Raw genomic sequence first — 26,766 nt, forward strand, 5'->3', positions numbered from 1 at the left:
TTCTCACCCCCACACGCAACACCACGAACCTCCACCCCTCCTCTTCTTCCTCCCCGACACTCCCAGTGCAACTTAATGAAACCCGCTGATACCACTGGTTCTTTAACGTAAGCAACAGCAAGCAAAGCTGCTCCCTCTTTCTCTTCCCTTGCCTTACTCGTCCTGGCTCCTTCATCGGCTTTCCCATAACTTCTCCACAGCCTGTCACCCTCCTCTCTTTCCCAGCGTGTATCTGCAACACCGGCATCTCCTCCTCAGTCCTCCCTCCCTCCTCTCATTCACTCTCTCCCTTTTCTGTCTTTTCCTCCCCACCCCTTCCCCTCCACACTTGTCTCTCCTCGGTTGAAAGCTTCTGTGCTACTGTACCGTGTTTGGGAACTCCCGCTTTTCCGAACCCCCAGCCTTTCCAGCCTCTCTTCACCCAGGAACACTGAAGAAGAAAGTCTGGCTCACACTTGCCTCCCCGTAAAACACAGCTGCTGAAGCGGAGCTACTCAGATCGAGAGACGAAGGAAGCTAAGGGAGACTAAGAGGAGAGACAGGCTTTCAGTGTGTCAGAGAAATAGAGAGGGAGAAACAAGGGGGCAGGAAGAGCTGATCAGTCAGGAAAGGTGGCAAGTTGGAGAAGAGAAAGAAGAAGAAGTGAGGTAAAGAACAAAAAGTGAGGGGAGGTACAGAAACAACGCCTCACAGCGCTTTCTCTCCTTCTTGCCTCTCCTTATTCTTTCTCTCTTTCTTTTCCCCCCTTCGGCAAAGACGCAGAGGCTGAGTTTTTTGAAAGGTTCAGGGGGAGGAGAAGCAGCGTGAGGTTCTCGCCAGCAACTCTGAGAAGCGAACTCACACTAGTCAGCGGGAGTGGAAGACCGGCTGTCCTCAGGGGCAGAGGGACACATAAAAGGGACTTTATAACTTGGCTACAACTCCACAACCACGGGGGCAATTAGCTGGCCGTCAGATAACACAGAGCAGACAGCGCTGCCAAAAAGTAACTTCCCAGAGAGAAGAAACAAAACGTGAAGTGACTGAAGAAGTAGGAGAAGAGGATCAGTGCAGAACAGGACAGACATACTGAAAAACCCCAAGAAAAGAGAGGGAAAGAGGAAGAGCTCTGGCCTCGCCGGCATCCTTGCATACCCCTGTCTTCAGCCCCTTGGTCTCTCATCTCCTCTCAGCCGAGATGATGATGTATTTCTGGGTGAGTACTGAGGCCTTGTGGGGATTGGGCGGGGGGTTCTGGTGCTCCGACCACTACTGAGGGACCACAGGGAAAAAAAAGAAGAAAAAAAACACCATCCAGTACACTGACAGTAACTTAATGTGACTTTCAGTGGTCATGCTCCTGTCACAGCTCTTTGTATGGTTATTGATCCATTCTTGTTTTTATGACTGTTTCATATGAGGGAATACATGCTGAAGCAAAGGAAGTCTTTCAATCACCACTTTTGTGAGAAAGTGGGTCTACGGTATTAAAGGTTTCTGTAATTCCCTTCATTCGGACCCTGCAGGACTGAGTAGGCTTTGTATCATCGTTGATGTACATCTCAGTCACAGGGATCATTAATTTGTCTGCTTTTGTAAATAACTGTGTCTCATGTCATGAGTCTGACGCTACACTTTAACAGTAGATTATCTTCATAGTTGAAGTCATATTTAATGTATCTCCAAAGAAAAATAGGCTTTTATTACTCCTTATATGCTGTTTTTTTTGTTTTTTCCAAATGATTAGGTCCATCTAGCAGAGTGAGATTCATTTCTTTTTTTCAGTCTGCACATGAGTGTGCTGTCATTTTACCACGATTGATGAGCCTCTGTATGACAGCAATGATGTCATTGTTAAGCATTTCAATCGCCGGCCATCAATGCAGGCCCTCTCTGATAGAAAACAGTGAGCTGTATGTGAGGGGCTGTGTTGTCCCTGTGTGTGTGTGTGTGTGTGTGTGTGTGTGAGCGAGAGAGAGCGAAAGCGAGAGAGAGGGGTGTATATTGCTTGAAGCTGAGAACGTGGAACTGACAAATGTTTAAGGAATAAATGACACCAGTGAATTTGCACGATACCTCTAAATATATCCATCTACTGTCGGGAATACATGGCAAAATACAATTTAGATAATATAATCCTCCTGAAAAACTTCTGACTCTTGACTTTAATGTTCGAAAAATATTAAATCATTAGTTAAGTGAAAATAGGATTTTTTTTTTTCCCCAAGCAGCAAAAAAAACCCAAAACCCACCAAATAATAAAAGGATATGAGGAGACATTTACGAGAAAAATGATTTAATCAGTTTAAATAGCAAAAGCACACTAAAGTGTTAATTATTTGTGCTTCAAACTGTAGTGAAGAATTACACCTATGTAATTACTTTACGGCTTTAAATATTTCAAACTTCTTTAAACAGTCCAATCGGAATGTCTATTCTCGAGATGTGGGGAAGTGTGGTTCGCAAATGACATTTTAGAGCGCTTTATTTTGAAATGCACTTTCACATTACCACATATTGTCAGGATGGTGTCAGTTTCTTTTTGTGTGTTTGTTTGTTCATCCTGTGGAATAACCTGGTCCTTGAAATCAGTTTGATCTTTGGAAATGTTTTTATCATTGAATTCAATAAACTTTTGCCAATATTGAGATAAGACATTTTTAAACATAAAAATAACGTTTATAAAAAAATATACTTGCAGGCCATAGTTAACATTTTTGAGTGTGTTCATTATTTTATATTCATTCATATCTTATTTATGATCTACCATAATGTTGAGGTCACATATGTGAACGCAGCAGACAGCAACGTGGAGGCTTGTGCCGGATCAGAGGGAGCTGCCTTCGCTGCTCCTTGCCTCCATGCTTTATGTGAGCTGCTTGCTATCGTTAGCCAGTTCACTGGTTTCACACAGGGGCCAAAATTACCGTCACTGTTGTAGAGTTAGGCTGCCTGTGCTGAATGCTGTATTTATTGCACACTCTCACAGTCAAGTTCTATAGATACGGCATTAGATATTCTATTCAGACAAAATATCTTTTTTTCTGTGTTTTAAGAAGGCAAAATAAAACTGTTTTCTTTGGGAAGAGGTGTTCTTTCACATGCATTTCCTTTTCCTACTGACTAATCTGTCCTCCTTGTCTTCATCTACCCAAAAAGCATATCCACGTGACTCTGACTTACATGACTTTTTGACATTACTTGTATTTAACCCTTTGCATGATACATTTTAAAGATGTGTCTTAAAAGCAAAAAAGGAAGAGGGTATTTCATCCCCTAAAACACTTGTATAAGTGACTCAAACTTATGACATCGAGCAAAGATGCATTTGACACAAGTGTGTCAGTATTTAGTCCTAACCAGGACATCTTTGGACCAAGCATCTCACACTGAGTCTCATATTTCCAGAAGCTCCTTTGTAAGCAAAGTATCAAACTACTGTCTGCACTTCTCTCATTGACGTGATGAGTGAGACAAACCTCGCAGCTGTTTATTTGCATTGAGAGGCAAGTTCACATTCAGTTTTATGATGCTGCCTGCTTTCCCCGCTGAAGTCAGAGAAAAGACTTCAGTACCAGCGTCACACAAGAGCTGCACCTCTTTTCTCTTGAGGGAACATGCCAACTTTTTGGGAAATACACTCATTTACCATCCTTCCTGGAGTGGGACCGGAGGATAGATACACATCTCTCCTCTGTACTGCAGCAGGAAGCTTAGATCCACAGGGACCGGTTGACGACTGGTTAGCTTAGCACAATAAATTGTGGTGGATGGGCATGTTAGCATATCTTAGTCAATAGTCTTTGCCAGTGTTAATATGTGAACGTTATGTATCAGGTCAACGATACGAAACAGGGATTTTAAAAGATGTTGGGATTTAAGAATCCGACACAGGAAACTACCTACCACATCGCAACTTTGGCTGAAAGAAACCAAAATGAAAACAAAAACAATTTCTGCTGACGGGACCTACTGAGGAGCAGATTCCCAGATTCTGAACCTGATCTCTCTGATGGCTTTTGACTGTGGTATGCTAACACTCCTCACCTATTACCGTTCATTGTGCTGAGCTAACTAGCCAGTCTCTGTGGCTCTGAGCTCCCCAGTGCACCCTCAGAGGAGAGAGGGGTATCCAGCTTCCTCTCGGGCTCTAAACTTCTGATACATGAATCTCCAAAACAAATGAAAACAACCAGCCTTTTCAAAGTAGGAGGTGATGATAAGTTTGATAATGGACCGGGTTGTTCAAATCATGTGGTTTTACTCCGACATGACCACGCTATTGCAGAGAGAGACAGTTTTGCCCCCTATGAGTCACCAGAAATGTGCAGTGTCACTTACAAAAGAATCTCCCAACTTTGCTTATTTTCATGTTTCCTGGGTCATTATTTTTACTTTTATTTATGTGTCCATAAGGGCCTGTGTTCACATAATTTATTACCTGGCAGAAAATAGTTTGCAGGGTGCTGGCAAGCGCTTCCTCTCATGCTCATAATCACATTATCCATAAAACACAATATTTCCATAGCATAGGATGTGCATGTACAAAATGGCAGTTTTTATATCATAGTTTATCCTGAGAGGTGAGTGCTGTACTGCTAGTTGTACTGCTATGTTCATTTTTGATCTACATGTAAACTGAAGCTGATTTTTTTTACTGGACAGAACAACAACGCTGCCTTGGGGCTCAGTGTGGACCATATTTCACTAAACATAACATTAAAAGATACAGAGCCATCTGCTATTTTTTTCTTTTCATTTATTCTCATCAATCTTGACTCTCTATCAAACTCTCAACTCTTTTCTCCTTTGCAGTTTTGCAGATGTAGTCACATTTCTTAGCGAATACGCTTTATGCATCTGGCCCTGGTGTTCAGAGCTCACTTTTCTCTTGCGTAAATAAGTGTAATGTCTCACCTGCTTTCCCTTTCCGTCCATCTTGTAGTGAATCAGATGTAGATGACAAAGTCTGTTCACCTTCTCAGTCGTCAGCCAATCACCTTCCTCACTTCCTATCAGCTGTTATACAGCACATTAACCACCAACCAAGCTGTGTGGGGATACCGGCAGAAGTATTAATATTTATTTGCACAGACTTTTTATTTTTCCTGGTGAAATATAATTTGAATAATGATGGTTAAATTGAGAATGTTGCATATTCTATTACCTCCGTATTGACGTTGATATATTTGTCATGGGCCTGTTTGGGGGGAGGGGGGGTAAAGCCCCCCTAAACAAAGGCATGCTGAGAAAGTCTATTGTTAAACTGTCTACTCAAGATTGTACAGCTGCAAATGTTCAGGATGTGAGTAGTTCTGATGTGAAGTGTTTTGTAAAGCATGACTCAATATGTCTTCAAACCTCGAGAAAAATGGGTTGGAGTGTTTCCACACATCCCACGTTTGATGTTCAAGGTCTTCTTCCTCATAGTTTCCATGGAGGTAAGCAGACTGTCCGAAGTTTTGTTTTTCTGCTCTGTTATAAACTCTAAAGTCAGCATGGAAAGTGATACACACATTATTTTGAAGCATCCATCCATCATTTATCTGACTCAGGGCATGCTGGAGCTGGATCCCATTATCGGGGTTAAACATCATGTGGATGAGCTGCTCCATCACACTGCGTGAGCATGTGTGTTAGCACGAGAGTGAGTGTGAGCCATGCCTGTCAAGGGAGTTCAGCCCAGACAGGATATTGAGGAGATTCAGTTGAAAATGTGTAAAGGAGCTTTGGTTTTTTTGTTGTTTTTTTTTTTTTTATTGATGTGCAATGAAAGCACATTGATGCAGCGTATACTGACCTTCACCTGAAAAAACCCACCTTACCACACAACTGCACAACTTCAGGAATTTTCCTGCCTTTTTTCCCAGGCTGTCTGGTGTGCAGGGATGCTCAGCAAGTCAAGTGTGTGTTTCCAAGCTATCCATGTTCTGGTTTAACTGCTGAAGTGGGCTGGTGCGTATTGTTTAGCACCAAACCTTAAAGGATTGGGCTTAATGATTTGGTACTAGCTTTGCATCGTGATTCAGTGCAGCTTTGGGTTGCTCTCAAGCTCTCAGAACTTAAAACACTCTGCATTATGGGACGCTACTGAATGGAAATGTTCTCCCCCTCAGGCTTAGCTTTCTCTATTTAGTGTGGAAATTCTGGGTTCAGTATACAGTAATAAGAGTTCTAATTGTAAGCAAGCACCCATCAGAGGGTGATGCGGCTGAAGCATTGTTCAGATTACATTGCAAAAAGTGTTTTTCGTGCAGCCAACCTCCTCCCTCCTGATCCGCCCACGCCACGCTGCCTTTAACTATCTGTTGACAAAAGAACATCTGCTTTGCAACGAATGATGTTAATTTGCTCGAGTGTGGTGCCACACCAACACTGCTGCTGGGTTTATATTTTCCCTAAGTGATGAAGTGGGAAGGTATTACTTAACAAGATAATAGAAGAGGTGATGTAACAATGCCTCTGCGACCTCAGTCGATCTCAGCATCCACTGCTACGCCGTTCATCAGTGCCCGCCCCTTCTTCTTTCCTTTATCGTTCTGACTTGTTCCTTCTTTATCTTGTTCTCCTCCTGTTGTCTCAGTGTTTCCTCTGCTCTCCCTCCCTCAGTCCAGTGTGCCGTACAGTAGTTAATGATGGGGAGTCTGTTGCTGGTGGCTGTCTGCAGATATGAAGCGAGCAGGGGGCTTTGATACCGAGGCAGCAGCTAGTGCAGTTGACATTAGCAATTCCTCTTCATCACCACTGCTTACTGACTCACTCTCCCTCCTTCTCTTTTGCTCTGAGACACAAATATACTATAAATAAATACACACATATATCCAAGGAGTTTATATGCACATAACACAATTAAGCCCAACTATTGTGCAATTATAAACACACACACACACACACACACACACACACACGCTTTCTTATTAGAACACGTTCACACAGGCAAAGACATATCATTAATTCAGTAAGAGCTTTTCTTAAAAGGACTTTTCAGTTTTGACTACTAACTGAAAATGCATCAGTTATATTTAAGCTGACTACCTATTATGATGTACTGCCGTGCACACGCGCGCGCACACACATATACACACACACACACACACACACACACTCACACACAGACACACACACACATACACATTGCTGAGGTTGCAGTGATTCCTGTGATGCCTCTTTGACAACAGTTACAGAGTTAAAGTACTTCCATTCATCCCTTCAGAGACTCTCGGTTAGAACAAAGACCTCCGGTATGGGGGATGTGAGGACGGTAATGGGGGCTGGAGGAGAGAAAATACAGCAAGTAGCCGGAACTAATGAACAGCTTCATAAAGGGTGGAGGTGGAGGCAGGAAGAAGAAGAAGAAGAAGAAGAAGAAGAAAAAGAAGAAGAAGAAAAAGAAGAAGAAGAAATGAAAGAGGGGGTTGGGAAAGAAAGAGAGATGCTGCAGGGCAGGTCAGGATCCAGGTGCTTACCAGAGACACCGGTAGGGAAAAAGGGAAAAGGTGATGACCCTCATGTTTTACTTGCCCTCATTTGTGCCCGCTGGGTTATTAGTGTAAATAATTTATGATTTACATGGAAGGATGGTCACTTTTGAAGAGGAGAAGAAGAAAAGAAAAGAGCAACAGAGAAGTGTAGAGAGGAGATCTTTGGCTGCCTCTTCTCTCCTCTCTGCTCTCCTCTGCGTCTATGAGCTGATAAATAATTGAGTGTGCTGAGCAGGGGACTGCATGGATTAGAGGAGCGGAGGGAGCGGGAGGCCTGGTGGAGCGCTAGACAGTGAAATAAGGACCTGCTCCAGAATAGAGATCACATCCTTTCAACTCGTCTCCTCCTTGTTCCAGTTCTGATCCTCTTCAGCTGCTCTACGTCCAGCTCAGGGATAGAGCTACCCTGACCTCAAGGTGTTTAGGATGAACGCCCACTCCGATCCTGCTGTTGTATGCTTGACTTGAGCTGGGCTTAAGCTAAGCTTTGCTCCAACACAGTTAACTCTCCAACCAAAGAGAACAGCTGGATATCTCTGTTTTTGTTTGTTTTTTCCAGCTTCAGTGATGCACCATAAGGAAAGAATAAGGCTTATTCATGCTGTCTGAAGCTTCTTTTATACCTGTTGTGTTGAACTGAAGCAAGACCATCCTCAGGCCTCTAAGGTCATCCCACTGTGATAATGGAGGGATGTGGGGTGGACAGGGGAGTGCTGGCAGTGAGACAGTTCTTGCTACTGTGTTAGTGACTGTGATGGATGTGCCCAAGTTACCGTGATATCAATATAACAATAGCATCATGCATTTTAGTATATAAGTATGTTTAAAACAGTTGTGAAGAACTGTAAACCCTTGATAGTCACCTTGATTCTCTGTTGCAAATGAGAAACGGTGGTGTTTTTATGGCCCAGGCAACAACCCACCAGCTCCCTGATAACATCACTCGCTACATCTTTTTACCCAAAGCTACTCTGCAGCTATGCCTTGACCGCCTCCCAAGATCATTATGAACGGACGGAGCTCTTGTTTTGATAAACAAGCTCTTTCAGCCAATCAGCAACAGCATGTGATTCAAAACCCTCCAAACACAATCAGAAGAACAGCGAACGCACCTTCTCCACTGGGAAAACTGCTAGTGCATACTCATACTCATACAAAGTATAATCAGCAGTATTCAGCAGTATATGCACTTACTGCCATGTTTTTTTCCCGCTCATGTTAACATTACTGTTTGTTGCTTCGAGAGATGCCATTCTCTACTTTGCTGTTATTTTACAAGTGACGTCATCAATGACGAGAACCAATGAGGAGCTACTTCACTTTTGGGAGGCAGAGGAGTAGTTGCAACAAAGTTCTTATTGGTTCCAATTTCTCCTTGTCTTTTTAGCTAACATTGGATCCAGATGTAGCTGTGGGGCTAAACTCAAACTTGCTATTAGGTTTGTATTTGAAGGTTGAAAGTCTCCATCAGCCATAAGCAGGATTTTGTTCAACCTACCGGTCATGGTGGTGGCTAGTTAAAAAGGATATTTAGAAATTATTGAATATTACTGCAGTTGGAACAGAGGGATTTCTGACGTCTTTATTCTTGTTTTTTTAACAACAGACACAAGGTTGAATCTTACGAGGCTAACGAGTAACCTCAGGTCCTGTATTCTCCGCACTTTCAACTTTCTTCTTTGCCTCTCATCCTTGTGTCCACGGGGCTTGTGTATAGTGGACTATCCTGGCTGTAAAGGCTTCAAATCCATCTTAGAGTTGCTACTTTATTCTCTGTTTATGTTATGGGTGATATATATATATATATATATATATATATATATATATATATATATATATATAAGAAGATTTGATGAACAACAAAGAACCTAAGATAGCAGATCGTGGCAAATTAACAACATGCTACGCTCAGCTCAAGTCGATGAGTGCCAGTCAGATCACGGCGAATGCAAAAGACTTTAATGTTGTGTGTTTGCTTCTTATTAGATGATTGGAACTTCCTCTGGAGTGACTTTATACGCTTGGCATTTGACAGCATGGAATGAGGATGACTGGGAATAGGCCTAGTGCCACAGACATCCTCACAATATATCCATGGGGACCAGTTTATTCACTGGCAAGTTAGAAACTGTAGAGAACAGAGGGGTCACTGAGTAGTTAAGAGTGTAACACTTTGGCAGATTGTACGCTGATGCATTCTCTGGGATTTTGGACAAACATGCGGTGAACGAGGGAATACTTTGTGGAAGACTGGTGCTTTTCAAGTTTTTACTGGGTTACACTGAGAGCTGTTCCTAATAATTTGTCTATTCCAATTATATGAATAAGAGGGCATCCTTCGCTTGTGTCCTTGTAATCCCTCGAGTCTCGCCATATCACATGCAGCAATTTTCACTAGGTACTTGGCTTTTTGCGGCTCATTCTTCTTTTCACCGTGAGCTGTAATCTCCTCACCGATAAGGAGATTAAACGGTGAGCAGAGAGGGGATTTCTAGGATTTCTCCTGTGAGTACAAAAGGATATCAGTGGGGGGGGGGGGGGGGGGTATTACCCAAGGCTTTAATACTGCAGGCAGGGAAAAGAGGAGCAGCATTGGAGCAAGGAGTGTGTGATAGAGAAAAAGAAAGAAAAAGCGCAGCCAAGGCAGGTGTTATCACCGGGAGCCATCATTAGAACTGTTTACAGAGGGGCCACAAGGGAAAGGTCAGCGCGCCGACATTCTCTTATCACTGTGGCAGCAGTACACTATCGCCACAACGACAGTGCTGGGTGTTACCTACCCTGATTCTCTGACCCCAGATCAGCGTTCAGGGGATAAAGTGAAGGTAGGGAGCCTCGGTGGAGCAGAGGTTCCATACAATTTTGAATACATGGACCACACAACAGTTGTCATATTTCTGACTGACTTGTAAGTCAATGAGGGTGCTACACACACACACACACACACACACACACGCACATGCACACATGCACAAACAGACACACAGACCATTGCTACAGTTCACACTTGTGGAAATCCTCTACTAAGACAAATAAAACACAGTGAAAGCAGAATTCCACCAAAACTACAATAAAAACACACATAAAAAAACACACACACATAAAATCAAACTGACCATCAGTGTGACTACTGGTTCTGTTTCTGGAGAGAAGATTGCATAACGGGGTGTTTTGTGTGTGTGTGTGTGTGTGTGTGTGTGTGTGTGTGTGTGTGTGTGGGTGTGTGTGTGTGAGTGAGTTACCAGCACATCCTGGTTCTAACATCCAGTTTGCCACAGAGCTTTTTTAAGTGGCAGAGCTGAAAATCAGACCTCATACAAGAATCTGATGGTGTGGATCTCCCTCCAACCCATTAGTACTTACGTCTTGTGGTTGTTGGTTCGAATCCAGGTAAAAATGAATGTCATAGAGCTGGTTTCATACCAAAACATAGAAACAATAAGAACAAAATAAACTCAACAAAATACTCACGCAGTCAAATGTCTTGACTAAACTTACCTTGCTGTGAGGTGAAAGTCAGGTCTGCAAATGAACACTGATCTCTCATAGCAAAGTTCTTGTTATCTCTTTGCAGAGATTTACTCCTGTGCTCAAGTAATAGCAATAATATGGCCACTAGAGGGCATTGACATGAATAAAGGTTTTGTTGGTGTGGTCATGACCAGTCTGTTTGTTATGAGACTGACCAAATATCACCGTAACAGTTAGGAATACCATCTCACCATGACCATTGCTATGACCTCTGTCTATTGACTGACCAACAAGAATACAAGAGGGGAGTAGCTCTAAAATAGATGGTAGAGGATTGTAGCAAGAGAGCAATGATACACTGCAGCATAATGACAGTCTGTCACCCCACAAAACAAGTCGATTATTTCATAGATGAGGATGCAAAGCCAAACTGTTCAATACCCAACCCGAGGTCCAAAATCTACACCAACCATCACTTTCTTAGTTTCACTGGGAAACAAAAGTTGTGTATATGCTGAACAACCAGCATTAAGGATAGATTTCCAAATAAAATAGTATGACATAACATGAATCTAATGGACACAATGAACGCGTGTATGAATTGAGTTGATATTTCTTCAGTATATAGCAGAGTGGCTGTATCTCTTTCTCTGTCTGGCTTTTTCACCGCCTCTATCTCGCTTTTGTCCACACATTCACAGGTTGTTGAAGACAAGAGCTTGAGGCTTTAAGGCAATAAAGTTTGCTATCGATCAATATTCTGCCAACACCTCTCACCCCACCCTCCACACGATCTCCAGCAGGCAGCACAAGGTCAGCCTTGGGGTCCACACCCTGCATCTGGACTTGATGGAGTGAGCAGGATCAGTGGGACGAGGGGGGCTGAGCATGAAATGAACAATTAAAAAAGGCCAAGCAACCGTCATCCCATCAGAGTACATGTTGCAGCTGCACACATGCAGTATTTTTAAGCAGTTGTAAGTAGTCAAAGGTATTTTATTCATCTTGGGTGATATATGATATACAGCAATATGTCCCCTTTGGAATGTTGGCAATGCCACTTTACTGCTTATGTCAGCGCTACTCACACCGAGAAGAAGCAACACTGGAGCTTTTTTTTAATTAATTTTTTTTATTTTAGATTGTAGACCGGTGGTGCTCCTCCATATCCTTATGGGGGAGTCTGGAGACCCCTGTGACTGATTCAGGGAGGTTTGTAGAAGTGGGAACAATTAAAAAAACAAAAAACAAACATGCATTGCAGAACCAATTGAAATATTTAGTGCAGCGCTATGATGTGCAGCTGTTCTGTACCAGTTAACACGAGCTGCTTTTACACAGAGGCCACGAATCAGAGCCATAGTAGAAGCTTTGCCAATGACCTGCCTTTTCCCTTTACCCAGACCCTGGAACAGTAATGTGGTGGTGGAGAGTAATAGCTTATCCAGGGTGCAGGAGCTTGCATGCTCATCTCCTGCTGAATGTCCCTATCATGATGCTGAACATGTTCATTGGGTCAGCTCACTGCAGTCTCTCTGCCTCCCTTATTTCTCTCTCACTCTGTCCTCAGGTGCTACGTAGGCTTTTGAACTTGTTAGGAACCTGAGTTTTGTCCCGTGTTATGCCGCAATGGCCCATCTTTAACCGTCCCCATGATATGACGATTAATTTCACCCTCAGCTCTTGGTGCCAGGAGCTCTCTGACCTCTCGGCTTCCCTATTTGCACCCATTTTATTGTAAGGCTGGATGCTAGTTACATGGATGCTGGTTAGCTGGTTATCTTCTGACTTGAATTACATTTCTGCAGTCACACAAATACATGTAATCAAACATCTCAGGTCTGACCTGCCAGGCTGTGCTGTCCCATTCCCATTCTGCTGTAACCTCCAAAGGTGATTCGCAGGGAAACTTGGCCCCCAGCCCCATGGCCATCTAGAACAGAATACACGTGAAAGGCATGTGAAACCCACATGAAACATTCTCCATAAAAGTTGCTTCTCTCATACCAGCTACACATAGTAGTAGGACAGTCCAGCTCCAGTCACTGTACAAAACAGATGATTGACAACTAACAACAAAGTTTGCCCAGGACACCTATTTTGAATGTCTTTGAAGGCTCTTTCCATCTTCTGAAGTGATTGGAAGTCTGTCATTCGTTACTTTTTGATTTGGTCCAATCATCCGAACCAAAAAAACATGGTATTTCAGAGGGGGAACAACATTTCCTTCAGAGGATTTTATCTTTTATTTTGAACATATATCCAAATTAAGTTGGAAAAGTGTCTATCTGACAGTAGGAGTAGTACCTGTCGTAGTTGTAGGAGTAGTAGTAGTACCCTCCTTTTACCCCTCATGTCACCACAGAGGGCAATGACCCATTTGAGACACATTGTGGTCCATGGGGTAAATTTTCTATTTCCACACACTGACACACGCACGCACGCACACACACACACACACACACACACACACACACACACACACACACATACACATAAACACCAAATGACCAGTACGGCTCATTAAGGGCTTGTTTTACACACACACACACACACACACACACACACACACACACACACACACACACTCTCACAGAGCAGCTGTACAGTAAATGGAACAGCAGCCCAGTGACATTAATGTTATAGGATATTGAACGATTTTAAAGGATTTATAGGGCTGGGCAGGAGACTGTGGCAGGGAGTGAGTGCAACTTAGATATGAGACTGCTCAGAAACACACACACACACACACACACACACCCAGCCATGTGCAATACGTAGTAGCCACACCGTTGCTCATATAAATTACAACTTTTTATACCTGTCAACATGGCCTGCATTTTCCTGTGCCCCCCCCCTCCCCCTCTCCCTCTCTGTCAGTCCTACCGCTCTCACCCTGTGTACGAGGTCAACCAGGGAAATTGTTGTTTGAAGTCATCTGTAACTTTCACATTTTCTTCCCTATGTTTCTAATCCCCAGCAGCTGGGCAGCTTCACAGTGTGTGTGTGTGTGTGTGTGTGTGTGTGTGTGTGTGTGTGTGTGTGTACGTAATACATAAGAATGTGTGTGTCCTGTCCACAGGGTGCTTGCATTATGTATGCTTACATTCTTTGTGACTCTATGCTCATATTTGGTCAACTTTCCTGGCCAGCCTGGAAACTATGTTGCTAAAAGCCATAGAAGTTATTAATGCCACTAAAATATACACTGCAGGGCGGGGGGGCTGTTGGATCCATTATTTTCTTATATTTTCACTTTGTTCAAATACAGTATATTCATGATAGGTCTTACTGATGCAGTCACACCATTCACTTCTAAGCTTTACTAAAAGTGCAAACTTTCATCTCTGCATTGAGTGGTGATAACCCTCATATTGTATGGGATTCATTTAATTGTTTTTTAGGGAATATTTCACAACATTTGCTTCTTTTAATTGAATGTATGCAACACAATTTAATTACTACAAGAATAAAATGTATTCCACGGTCCAAATGATTAAACTGGCAAAGGCAGTCAGGTGTCCTCGGATCTATATGAGACTTTAGTAAACAATCACAAAAAATTCAGACTTTGCATCCAGTGGAATAATAAACCATGCTGGTGGATGGGGAAGGCTGAGAAATGCAGGAATGAGCTTTTTAAAACGTGACTTTAAAAAAAAATCCATTTTCATTTGGGAGAAAAAAATGTGTGTATATTTTTTTGTTTAAAGAAAAAAAGACAAGTTATATTCTTGATTACACTCATATGTTCCACCAGAGTACTAATGTTATCTTTCAACCAATGATATAGTTGACATCCAATATCTTAATCAAGAGACAAACTGTTACTTAATGGTATTCATTTCAACAGTAATGTTGATTCTTCAGAATTATTTTGTGACATATTTGGAGCCTGTCCTTCAATATTTAGATATAAATTAGTTGGTAGGATTCCCAGCAGTCGTGATAATTAAATCACACTTTGGTCTCAGAATTCCTCAAAGCCATCAAATCACCAAGTGACTGTTCGTGCCAGCCTTCAGACCAAAGTCAGAGATTAAAATCAGATATGCCAGAACCCAACACAAAAGTATGAACCCTGAGATCAGACTTCAGACAAGGGCTAAAGGGCGCAGGAGGGACGAGGACCATAACTAAGTAGGAGGTTCATTTAGAGGCAGCACAAAGCAACAGCAGGACAAATTAAGACACTGTATGTTTTAAATCGAATCAAACCTGATAAAGTAGAAGCGAATATGTGCGTGCGTGCGGTCCATTTACCAGAAGGAAGATAACTTAAGTGACACTTTCACAGACCACAAAACCATTTTTTTCTCTTAAAACCTCTGTACTTTTAGTATCAGCAGTTGTGTCGAGCATCAGTTTTGTCTGGTAGTGTCTCATTGATTCAGTTGGACATTTGCTTTCTGGAGTACACTTACGGCCCCTCTGGGTTTGTCTGGATTTGACTGTCAGTCTCTCACACTATTTAATGGTGTTTATGATGTGTCTGTGTAGGTGTAGTATGAGTAACATTCTCTAAAAGCCTTTTTAGAGGGCTTCCGCTTGCACAACAGCTGCTTACTCTCCCAGGCTTGCTGGGAAATGGCAAGGAAAGACGAGGGCTGCTGGACAGCAAGAGCAGAGAGAAGAACAGCTTCATGTCTGGTTTATTTACTTATTTATTTATTTATTTCATGTCTGGTTTAAAGGTCTGGGAGGCTGAAAAGCCAGGAGCTCAAACAAATGCTGGGCTGTTAATGCTCATGATGGCGTTAACATGAGCCCTTTATAGACAGAGAATGCGCCAAATTTGTGGCAAGGTAGAGGCAGGAATTTGCCGTCTTGTCTGTGTGAAATGGAGGCGTAATATTCCTCTTTCCAAAAAAGCTGCCACTTGTGTGGGCAGAAACATAGGACGTGACGTGCAGTACGAGGCTGAACAGTGACGTACAACATATTCGTCGGAAGACTATTTAGCCCTGAGTGTCCCAGTCCAGCCTCCATCTGCTGCTGCTGCTGTTGAGGTCACACACACCTGGTGGTACATTTTTTTTCATTTTTGAACTTGCTGGTGACGTTCCGTTGTCCGGCGATAGCCACCTCCTCCTCCACCAAGCCCCTCCGCGACCTTTTCATCCAACAAGCCATCATTCATATCCCGTGAGCTGGTTATCCACGGTCCTCTCGCCGGTGATGTTAGCAGCTCCTCAGGTGCTCATCGTGCTGGAGTGACGATGTGTCGGAATAATATTTAGTGACAGTCTGTGGGTTTCAAAACAGCAGTTTGCCGCTCTGGCTGCCAGGAGCGTCGGTGAGCGTTATGTTTGCGAGTTTGTGTCATCATCAACACCTCCGCCCACCTCACACCGAGCCGGCACATTGACGGCTTGGATTTACAGAGCGAGGGAGGCAGCAATAAGCGTACTCTTGACGAAGGAATATTGCCAGGCTAAAACTGACCCCCAAGTTGCGGCACTCTGTCTGAAACCTCGGACCGAGTTCGAAAAAAGACGGGCAAAGTAGCAGCTCGGTGGCCAGTGTGAAAGCGCTTACCGTGTGTCCTCTCTGAGATTATTTTAAGGGGATTTCTCCCAAAAAACGACTGCCCTACTGTTTGGTCCAAGTATGTGTTTAGACTCTCCAATATACTGACAGCAAAAGGTAAGTTTCCTTTTTGAGACCCACAAACAAGTCCTTGACATTATTTCAATGATGTGTCAACATGATAAAGGTCTAGTGAGGGAAAGATCATTGAACAACTTTGAATAAGCAGCTGGAGTATCACTGTGGTGGAACTCTATAGCTTAGATAAGTAAACGTGCAGAGTGGGACTTTCATAGCCCAGTACACCATGAAACCACTGCAATCCTAGTTTTTAAAACACTGTCCGCACTTTTTCTCTCAACCAATTAAAAAAACAAACAACAAACAACACAACACAAACACAAATTTGGATACACAGGCATAGTGGTCATAAATACCATGCCAAATTAGAGTTTTGCAGGGGTGACGGATTTTGGTAAGAGAAACTGGAAGCCAGTGGTACAGTATGGGATTTTTCTTTGGAATGCTGAAAAGAACAAAACAAAAATGTACGAGTCACACATTTTGTTTTCTTCACGTTCATCTTCACTAATGAACACCGCTGTCATGATTCTAGAGTGTAAACACGTCATTGGAAGTACAAAGCTTACGTTATGCGACGAATGATCTACACCACAAATGCATGACTTCAGTGCTTTGCGCTTCTTCCATATTCGGCATGATGACATTTAATGTATCCAACAATCCTTTGTAGTCTTGTTTAGCCGCTTGTTAGCAACTGCTGTTCATCAAGAATGTGGTGTATGTTATACCATAGAACATTAAACTGTCTTCCAAGCTTGTGTGAACCACGGACCTCATTGCAGGCATTTAACCAAAAAGCCATTAAAAAAAAAACAAATGTTCAACAGCATACTTCAGGGTTTTAGGACTCATTCCTGTACCGTTTTTATTACAAAGCAGGATGATGTTACCCATCAAGCTGCTTTAGATGCACTGACAACACGTGCAAGGTTATACTACTGTATATTACACACTAAATAAATGATTTTATTCTACTGTTACTTAAGTCATGCGTCATTGCATTATATGAATGGCTTTTCAGTGTGATAATCTGACAAGCCTTTGAACGAATGCATAAAAGGCCTAATCTGTTTCACATTTGGCCTACCTGAAACACGCCCCCACTGCAGGAACCCCTGGAGTTTTCTATGCATTTTCATCCTGGATTTGTGTTGAATCGATGCCATAATGCCATAGCCTACGGCCTCTAACCTGCATCTCCATAGAACTGTAATTATACGACAGAGAAATGCAGCAACAACTGTGATGTCAGTGACTGTGTCGCATCACATTTTCACACACTCACCTCCACACTGTCTCCACCTCTGGACGGAGCCCTTCACTCTAAAGTGATCAATTTGCTTTTGTATGGCATAAATGAAGAAACTCAACACAGTGGCATGGAGGCCAGAAGTCAACCTTAAGTGATCATACTAACTTTTTGGGAGATATGATTGTTGTTCATAACAGATAAGCAGATCTTTTTAATAAATATGAAGTATTGGCTTGATTAATGCAGGAAAAGGCCATTTAGGAGAAACGTTTATTTGATGTCTTTTTAGACTGCTTACACTACTGCCCCACTGTTAGCATTCATCGTAGCTAAACTAACTAATAGTCAGCCGTCTGCTGGGTGTTCCACACTTAGTGAGGAAAGCAGGAGATATGCCTGCTTGCTTATAAAAGCGAACAAAAGACACATTTAAGAACATACATTGTAAAATATCAGTCAATAAAAAGAGCAGCATTGCATGAGAGGAGCTGCAATAAGGAACACGCTTATGCATGGAGATATGCACCTATATTTACGATGGGTTTGTGACGTGCACTGAACAGCTGAAAGTGCTGGTGCTGGGTTCCCCCAGCCTCCGTGCTACGTTTGGTGCATTAAAGCGCCATTGGCTGGATGGCAGCAACTATTTTCAGTGTCTGCTATCACACTTATGGACTGACTGAACCAATCTGAAGGCCTCTATGAATTCATTTTTGCCCAAACCAGTACTTAGCAGTGATCTACTCCTGTGGATCTTTGTGGATCTTCCTTGAATATACTGTATATTCTTAAAGTACACACACACACACACACACCAAGAGTGTTTACCCATGTATTGCTTTTACTATTTAACTGATCACGCTTAAGTTATTCAGCACACACATGCTCTATTGACATGCAGCATGGGGAGATTTATGCTGGTTTAGCATTGTAATTCCCAAATGTGTGTGTGTGTGTGTGTGTGTGTGTGTGTGTGTGTGTGTGTGTGTGTGCGCCTGTGTGTGTGTGCCCGTGTGTGTTAATAGTATGTACTTCCACTCATGCTGTCAGTGTGTTCTTGCACCAACACAACAGGGTGCAGTCGTGTCCCTGGGTGTTTGTTTAACAGTAGCTGCTCTTTAATGAGAATACGCACATGGCACAAGCAAATTTCCTGCCCGCTGGAGAATTCCAATTCCACCAACTCCACCAATGAGCTGTCACAAAGTTTGGAGGTCAAAGGTCAAAGTCTATATTGATAGGATGATGGATCCTCGAGAAGAAACTGAGTTTTTAATCCCCTGTGTGTTACCATTTTTGAGCCTGTTTCTCTGCCTTGAAGCAAACATGCTTCTCATTATGTTAATAAAGGCGACTTCTTAAAAGATCCCGATACTGCTCTGTCTCTGTCTCTGTCTCTCTCTCTCTCTCCCTCTCTCTCTCCATCATACGATGGACAGTGAGGATCAGCGCTGCTCACTGCAGAAGTCTAAATCATTTGAAGTTGATATAAATCATATGATGTACTCCATCGTAGCCTCTTGTTTCCACATGTCGATGTCTAATGTCGGAAATTTCGTATCATAACGCAAAGTCTTCAGACATGTCTGTTGACTGGCCCTTGGTGAGATGCAAATTTTGTGTTGTCTCTTATTTATCACCTCAGAAACAGGAAAAGCCTGTTGGGGTTTTAGCTAATAGCGTGTTAGCTTGTTATAGCTATCAGATTAGCTAGCTGTCCATAGTCTATCCAAGCTTCAGTTTTTCAGTGTAACCACAATAAATTCCTGACCACAAAAAAAAAAAAAAAACAGAAACCTGGAGGAGGAGCTTTGCAGGTAAATAGAGCTTTCCACCATGGCTTTTCTTCAGTATTCTCTTTTTAAAAAATGAACAATGTGTAATCTATTTTCATGCTTGACAGAAGCAGTCATTAACCTACTCAAACTTTCACCTTAAAGATCCAAAAAGACAAGGTGACATTTAAACAGCATGCCACATTTTAAGGATATTTTGCATTTCATGTCTCTGCATTTTATACGTTTTACGTGTCATTTAAGTTTCCAGTCTTCCTTTGTGAAGAGGTGGCATTTCGTTTAATGACCTAACAGCCTGTTGAAACAAAAAGCACAGACCGAACTAGCAGGAACAGGCTAAACTGCTCTGCTTTCAGAGGAGATTACTCAGGTAATCCTAAGGCAACATGGTTTGTGATGATAAGTAAAAAAGTATTCTGACAGGTGCCACAATTTTCCATTTATTCACTTTTTTTTGGAGTCATCAGAGCACATGGACCTTGTTCAGGGATTTACACGGTAAAGGACAATTGCTTCAGCACTATGTAACACATATTAAGTGAAATGGCATGAAATGACAAGCAAATGGCAAAATATATGTTGTAACAACATTTTTTCTTTTTTGAGGAGTGCTTTTAGTCGTCGTCCCCGACGCAGACATGTAGGCGAACGTGGGGTTTTTCTGGCACATCAGCAACAGCCTCAAACCCATTTTGTAACATGAGTTTGAGGTTAGAATACATTTGCACTTGTCAATAATGTATCAGGGAATGCATTATCCAGAATGAGCTAAAAACATATATACACATCGAGCTTGAAGTCGGAGCACAAGATTCCTTTGATTTTCAAAGCCTGTCAATCTCTGACTTCACTATCATCAAGTGAAACCCTAAGGCACCAAGTTACGCCATGTTCTAAATAATGTTTAATACTTTTAGATTTGATTGAGATGGACTTTTTGTTGGCAGCACAGTGGCTGCAGTGGTTAGCTGCAAGAGAGTTCTGGGTTTGAGCCCCGGCTGCAGCACGGGGTCTTTCTGTGTGAGTCTCCATGTTCTCCCTGTTCCTGCATGGGTTCTCTCTGGTACTCCAGCTTCCTCCCACAGTGACAAATTGACTGTAGGTGTGACTGTGAGTGTGAATGGTTGTCTGTCTCTATGTGTTGGCCCTGTCATGGACTGGCAACCCGTCCAGGGATAGGCTCCAGCCCCCCCAGGATGGATGGTATTTTTGTTTTCTGGGAGATGCGTAAAAAAGTGGAATCCTAAACAAAGTAAATGTCTACTGTCTTTCTTAATATAAAGAGATTTGGTTGACTGATTTCAAGTAATTGATACCCTCAGAAATGATACTGACCAAAATTTAAAACAGCACCAAAATGTATTGTCACATCCTGTATAACTCACCCAGGACTTTATGCCCAAAAAAAAAAAAAATGGCTGCAGCTCACGTCAGTATTCACACAGAGTTCCCAAACACTTAAATACAAGTTTTCATCTTGAAAAAACAAAAATCGTCAGGTCAAGTATGGTTGAATTCCTCAAGAGATCATAAGGGCGTTTGTATTCTTTTATCAAATATGGGATGCCAACGCACTGGTAATGTATGAGGGTGACTTTTCACGGAATCAGAAAGAAAGGGCAGCTACGCCTGAATCAAATGATATATAACACTTGATACTGCCTGAAAGAAAAGGTGAGACTGTAAAACAATGTCCAAGTGCTTCTTTGCTCTCCGGTACCATCTATAATGAACACAATATCTCAGGCACAACTTTAGGATATTCCTTCAAATATCGAATTAACATCCACTGGGACTCAAGGATTAAGGGGTCAAAGGTCAGGGTCACTGTGACAGGCACACATCATGGAGGCATTCAGCTGGGTTGCAGTAGTTTTAGTGTATCAAGATGGTTCACTCTCCAAAACTTGATTTTACATTACACATTGACAGGGAAGCAGAGGGATCAATGTGCTCACAGGAACCAGTTTTTCGAATCGAGGTGAAACTTTTGCACTCCACGTCTGTGTCAGCTCTAGAGACAAAATAAGAAGTTGGTTGGTAGCAGCTTCAAACTTGCTAAAGACAGTGTGTACTGACTCACAGTCAGCCCGTCCTTACCGTACCCTAATATTCCCCAGAATTGGCCGGAGCGCTATTGATTGTGCTGTCGAGCTTATGTAAATGATGCTCTCTGCTATCACTTTTTGACCGGACGACGTGAGGCGTCTGACAGCTTACTTTGACAGCCGGGGTCTGAGCTGTTTATCAGGGCTACTGCAACGCTGCTGTGTGTATGTAGTAAACACAGCAGCGTTGCATCATTGGAATTTTACAACACTGGGTTTTTTGGGGGTTTTTTAGAGTCGTAGCGTCTGAGTCATGAATTTGTTGTCTAGTTTAAATTTTTAAAGAGCCTATGAATTCAGGGCAAAGTGAAGTAAACTATGATTCTTTTTTTATGGTTTCAGGAAATTATTTGGGGGAAAAATACTTTTGACACCAGTGCTTTTGGAATTCTAATGATCTCAACTGTCATGTTATTCAGCTTTAGGATGTGATGACACCCGACTTTTTTTTAATTGTCTGGCAATCTCTTATTAGCTAATTTGCTTTATTACCTGGCTAATGCAATTAGCAATGCAGCCCCCCCCCCCACCCATGATCCACCCATGCTGCAAATAAATGCCTGCGACATTCATTCAATAATGGGGTTTTAGTCAAAATAATGACCCAATTAGACCAAGTTTCACATTCATTTGATTTCACAGAGGAGCTGGTTACATTTCACCTCGTATGTAATTACAGAAGAATTAATATCAGCGCCAGTAATTGGGTTTCAAGGCAAAGTTAAGTAAGTAATAGCACTGAGAAGGCTGGAGGGGAAATATGATATTTAAACTGGGGGAACTGTCACTCACTATGCAGAAAAGGAATAATTGTGATTTTTTTTCTTTCTTTTTTTTTTACTGATACTGCAGGCCAGGTGCTGTCGCGTCAAGCACACTTACCAGGGAATAGAAACTCTAATGAACCAATCAGGTTATCTATCTTCAACATTTGATTGAAAACTCATTTAAATTGGGGTAGAAATAATTTTCCAACACTAAACACACTGTGTAGGCACTTTGATTCCTGCAATTATCTACTGGCTTCTAAGGCTTTATTCACTAACGTGTGGGTGACGATAGAGTGGCTTGCTTTACAGTGTGTGTGTGTTTGCCAGCAACCCCAACCGTGCCCCACACACCCTTTCTTCTCCATTTTTCTCTTTTCTCAAATTGAAATTACACACCTCTAATTTCTCACTGTCGCACCGCTTTCCTCCATCCATTCATCCCTTTATTAATATTTAAAGCAACACCTTGAGCAAACTTGCAGAGACAGAGATTGAAAGATAGACAGAGAGGAGAGTGTGAGAGTGAGAGAGAGAGAGGAGAGAGAGAGAGAGAGAATACGCAAAGTGGAAGAGCGAATTGTGTTCACCAAGATCCTTTAATCCAGGAGAATTATCCATTTAATAGCAAATCGCCATTTGTAGATTACAGGGCTTAGACTCCAGGGAGTCAGGCTGACACCTGTTTGAACAATTCTAACCTGGAGGCTCTCTCTCTCTCTCTCTCTCTCTCTTACCACACACACACACACACACACTCTCTCTCACACACGCACATATAAACACACACACACACACACATACACACACACATGTACTGCAGATATTGAAGATTTCTGTGCCTGCCTTCTTGTCTGTTCCAAAAGAAACAGATCGCACACCTCGATGCGGAGTTTAGGAACATGTCTCATGAAGTTCGAGAGTTCAACAGTGAGGTTGCGGAAGTGAAAACCCCAGACACGTTCTCCACAGAGGAATTCATTAGGAGCAGTAATGTCTTAACCATCGGAGTTTGACTCACCATGAGAGAGCAAATTGTTAAACTGTGGTATCTACTTCTGTAGAAGCCTCAAGTTGGAAGAATATTGACTTGTTATTTAGCTATTCAGTCAGAATCACTACATGACTCACTGTTGAAGAATATATATATAATTTATCTTTTGTGGAGCTGTTGTCATAAAAGTGTTTAATGATTGTTCCTTAGCCTTCATGCTCACCTTCAACCTTTAAGAATTTTACTTTGTCTTTTTTACTCACACAAAGGTATGACAACTATTTTTCCTTCTTTTTTACTTCCTTGTGACTCCAGAATGCACAAAGAGCTAGCCGTGTATTCTTAGCTAGAAGCTAATGCCGCTCCCAAACAACCATGACCAACAGACAAAAAGTTAAAGTTGTTCACCTGTCCAGCAGACAATTGACAACCTCTGTGTGTTTAAAGCCCCTTTTGGTCTTTCAGCTTCGACAAAGTTATGTGTCAGTATTATTATTTTTTTCAAATTACTTGTTTTCTTGTTATTGTTGTCCCTTGCACCTTGAAACAGAAGCCTCGTCTTGTTAGCAAGATGGCTGCCGAGAGGAGAGACAGTTGTGCTTTCACATCCTGACTCAGTAACTTCAGTCTCTTAAAAAAGAGAGGAAGCTTTTTGCTCAAAACTTATCTGATTTATTGCCCTCAGGTTAGCGCGGTAGTGTTCTTGGTGTACTCCGCTTTGACAGCAGCATGTTCCTCTCAGTCTCCTAAAACTGACAATACTTTCCTAAATTGCAAAGGCAAATACTGCTGGCTAGCTTTGCTCCAAAATATTACAGAAGCTTCACTGTAAACAACAGTTTTAGTGTTAAAAAAATACTTCTTTTTTTTTGAAGACACATGCAGGTTGATTTTTTTTCATATTATATACTGCTTTTCTCACTGAAAGTTGCAGGATGATTGAATGTGTGACTAAAGAAAGCAATGTAGCAGAATCAGAAATGACCAGAAAAACATAAGACCTTCAAATTGTACTGCATCTAAGAGGGCTTGATCCCATCATTTGATTGCTCATATTATTGCCTTTGGATGCCCTTTTTGACTGCATTTTAGTTGGCGACTCCTGGATGCCAGAAAGCTTTCTTCAGCTTAACCAGGACAAAACTGAGCTTTTAGTCCTCGGTGTCATGGCCCAGAGAGAGAGACTTTTTCCCAGACTGCAAGCGCTGTTTTTTTTAACCCATCATTTCAAATGAAAATCCTGGGCGTAATTTTTGACTCTGAGCTGATTTTTATTCCACGAAAATAGGTTTTTATCATCTCAAGAGCATAGCCAGAGTCCGCCCCATTCTCTCCCGGGCCAACACGGAGACGCTGATGCATGCTTTTGTCACCAGTGGCATAGCCTACTGCTCTCTGGTCTTCCCAAAAAGAATATTTCAGGGCTACAATTGTTACAAAATTCAGCAGCACGTGTCCTGATTAAGACCAGGGGGCAGGCCCACATTACACCGGTTTTAGGATCACTACATTGGCTCCCCGTGTGTTTTAGGATCAATTTTCAAGTTCTTTTACTGGTTTTTAAATGTCTTAATGGTCTTGGGCCTTCTTATCTTTCAGAACTGCTTTTACCTTATGAACCTACAGTAGTCCTTCCTAAAGCCAGGACACGCACTCATGGCGAGGCGTCTTTTCAGTATTACAGCCCTCATCTATGGAACAGCCTGCCCGAGGACCTCAGGGCCACAGAGAATGTTCATGTTTTTAAGAGCAGGCTCGAGACACACCTTTTTAGCTTCGCTTTTGATGAATATTCATTTTACTCATGACATTTGTTTATTTTAGGCCTTCATTTTGTGTTTATTTATGATTTTTTTTATCTCCTGTATTAGTTCGGAATTATACCGTTTTCTATTTTAGTTCTTAGCTTTTATTTGTGTTTTAGTTTTTACCTATCTTCATTCTTTTATCATTAGGATCTACAGTGTTTCCTCCGGGGAGCCGTCTGCACCGGGAGCACAGAGCCACCGCTCCCGGTGCAGACGGCTCCTCTGATGGCATTTTCTCGCTTTTTTGGCTGGTTCATCTGTACTCAGCCTCTTGTACTCAGCCTCTTGTACTCAGCCGAATGTCCACTATTTTAGTGTGTGTGTGTGTGTGTGTGTGTGTGTGTGTGTGTGTGTGTGTGTGTGTGTGTGTGTGTGCGTGTGTGTGAACAGTGGGTTGTGGGGTTTGAGGGAATGTTTTTAATTTTTGTCTATGAACAGCACTTTGAGTTACATATATGTATGAAAAGCGCTTTATAAATCAAGTTTGATTGATTGATATTATGGGATGCTCAACATTAAGCCCTGTCCAGTATGCCAGACATATCAATAAAACACAATACACAACAACCCTTTTTCCCCCTCACTGTTCCAAAATACACTGTGTGTTCCAAATCGTGGCTTGAATTCAGTATCGGGCAAAGTGTGGCAGAAAACGAAAACACACAAAAGTTGTAAATGTGACATTATAGCGGTAACACACCAGAGGATCAAACAGCCGCTATCTTTCCACGTTCTCCTGATCAATTCACAGACAATGACAACTGCAGAGATAAGGCCCATACAGGAAACAGCACTGTGTGTTTTTAATATTTGGTAGGCGCTTACTCATTTACTCGTCAGTACATAACAAGATGCTATCGCACCCACCCCTGATGAGAGACCCGAATACACTGCGGAGAGAAAGGGAAGACAGTGAAGTACGGGAGTGTGTGTGTGTGTTCAAAGGCCGGCTTCTTTAATAAAAAATCCCTTAAAATATCTCGCTCCTCTCTGCCGTCTCTTGGCACCACGGATGTGATGCAAAAATACACACATTTATTACTAAAAGTAGAAGTGCAGCAACTCATGTAAATCAAAATAAAAAAAAGGTTAAGGGTAGTGGTTTAATTGAGTAAAAGTAAAGAAGTACAGGCTCCTTAATTTATTCAGACATATAAAGTAATAAGTATTGAGTCTTTTTTCTGCACTGCCTGCAGTATTGCTGCTTCACTTTCATCCATGTCATCACTCATGTTGATGCTCCTCCTCTCCTGACACCAACATCACATTCTTCACTACACTAGATGCAATTTTTCCTCCGTCCAGTGTCCCTAATCCATCTCTGCTCGTTCTAAAAAGGGAATATTCTTCACGCTTCTTAATGTTTGTTGGGCGTTTTCCCCGACCGCCGTTTACGCGCAGTCGGAGAGTGCACAAGTAATTTTCCTCCTTAAACACAACTACCGTCTTTCTCATCATGTTTTTTTAACATCATTTTTGTCTGTCGTGTCTACGCTA

At 42.1% G+C, this 26,766-nt stretch overlaps 1 protein-coding gene across 6 annotated transcripts in view; it reads left to right on the plus strand.

Moving 5' to 3' along the window:
- The window catches only part of rbfox3a (RNA binding fox-1 homolog 3a), a 661,616-nt gene that overhangs the window by 426,956 nt on the left and 207,894 nt on the right, over positions 1-26,766 (plus strand). The window contains exon 1 of one of the 6 annotated variants that reach the window (XM_086195775.1): positions 500-1,195. The exons of the other annotated variants lie outside the window; for them this stretch is intronic. Within the exon in view, the coding sequence (XP_086051901.1) occupies positions 1,178-1,195 (18 nt within the window). The 5' untranslated portion in view covers positions 500-1,177. Of the gene's footprint in view, positions 1-499; positions 1,196-26,766 lie in introns of those variants that run through there. 6 annotated transcript variants of the gene reach the window in all.

The sequence above is a fragment of the Aulostomus chinensis genome, chromosome 23 (assembly GCF_037954235.1).
Source record: "Aulostomus chinensis isolate RoL2024-O1b breed Wild chromosome 23, RoL_Achi_v1.0, whole genome shotgun sequence".
NCBI lineage: Eukaryota > Metazoa > Chordata > Actinopteri > Syngnathiformes > Aulostomidae > Aulostomus > Aulostomus chinensis.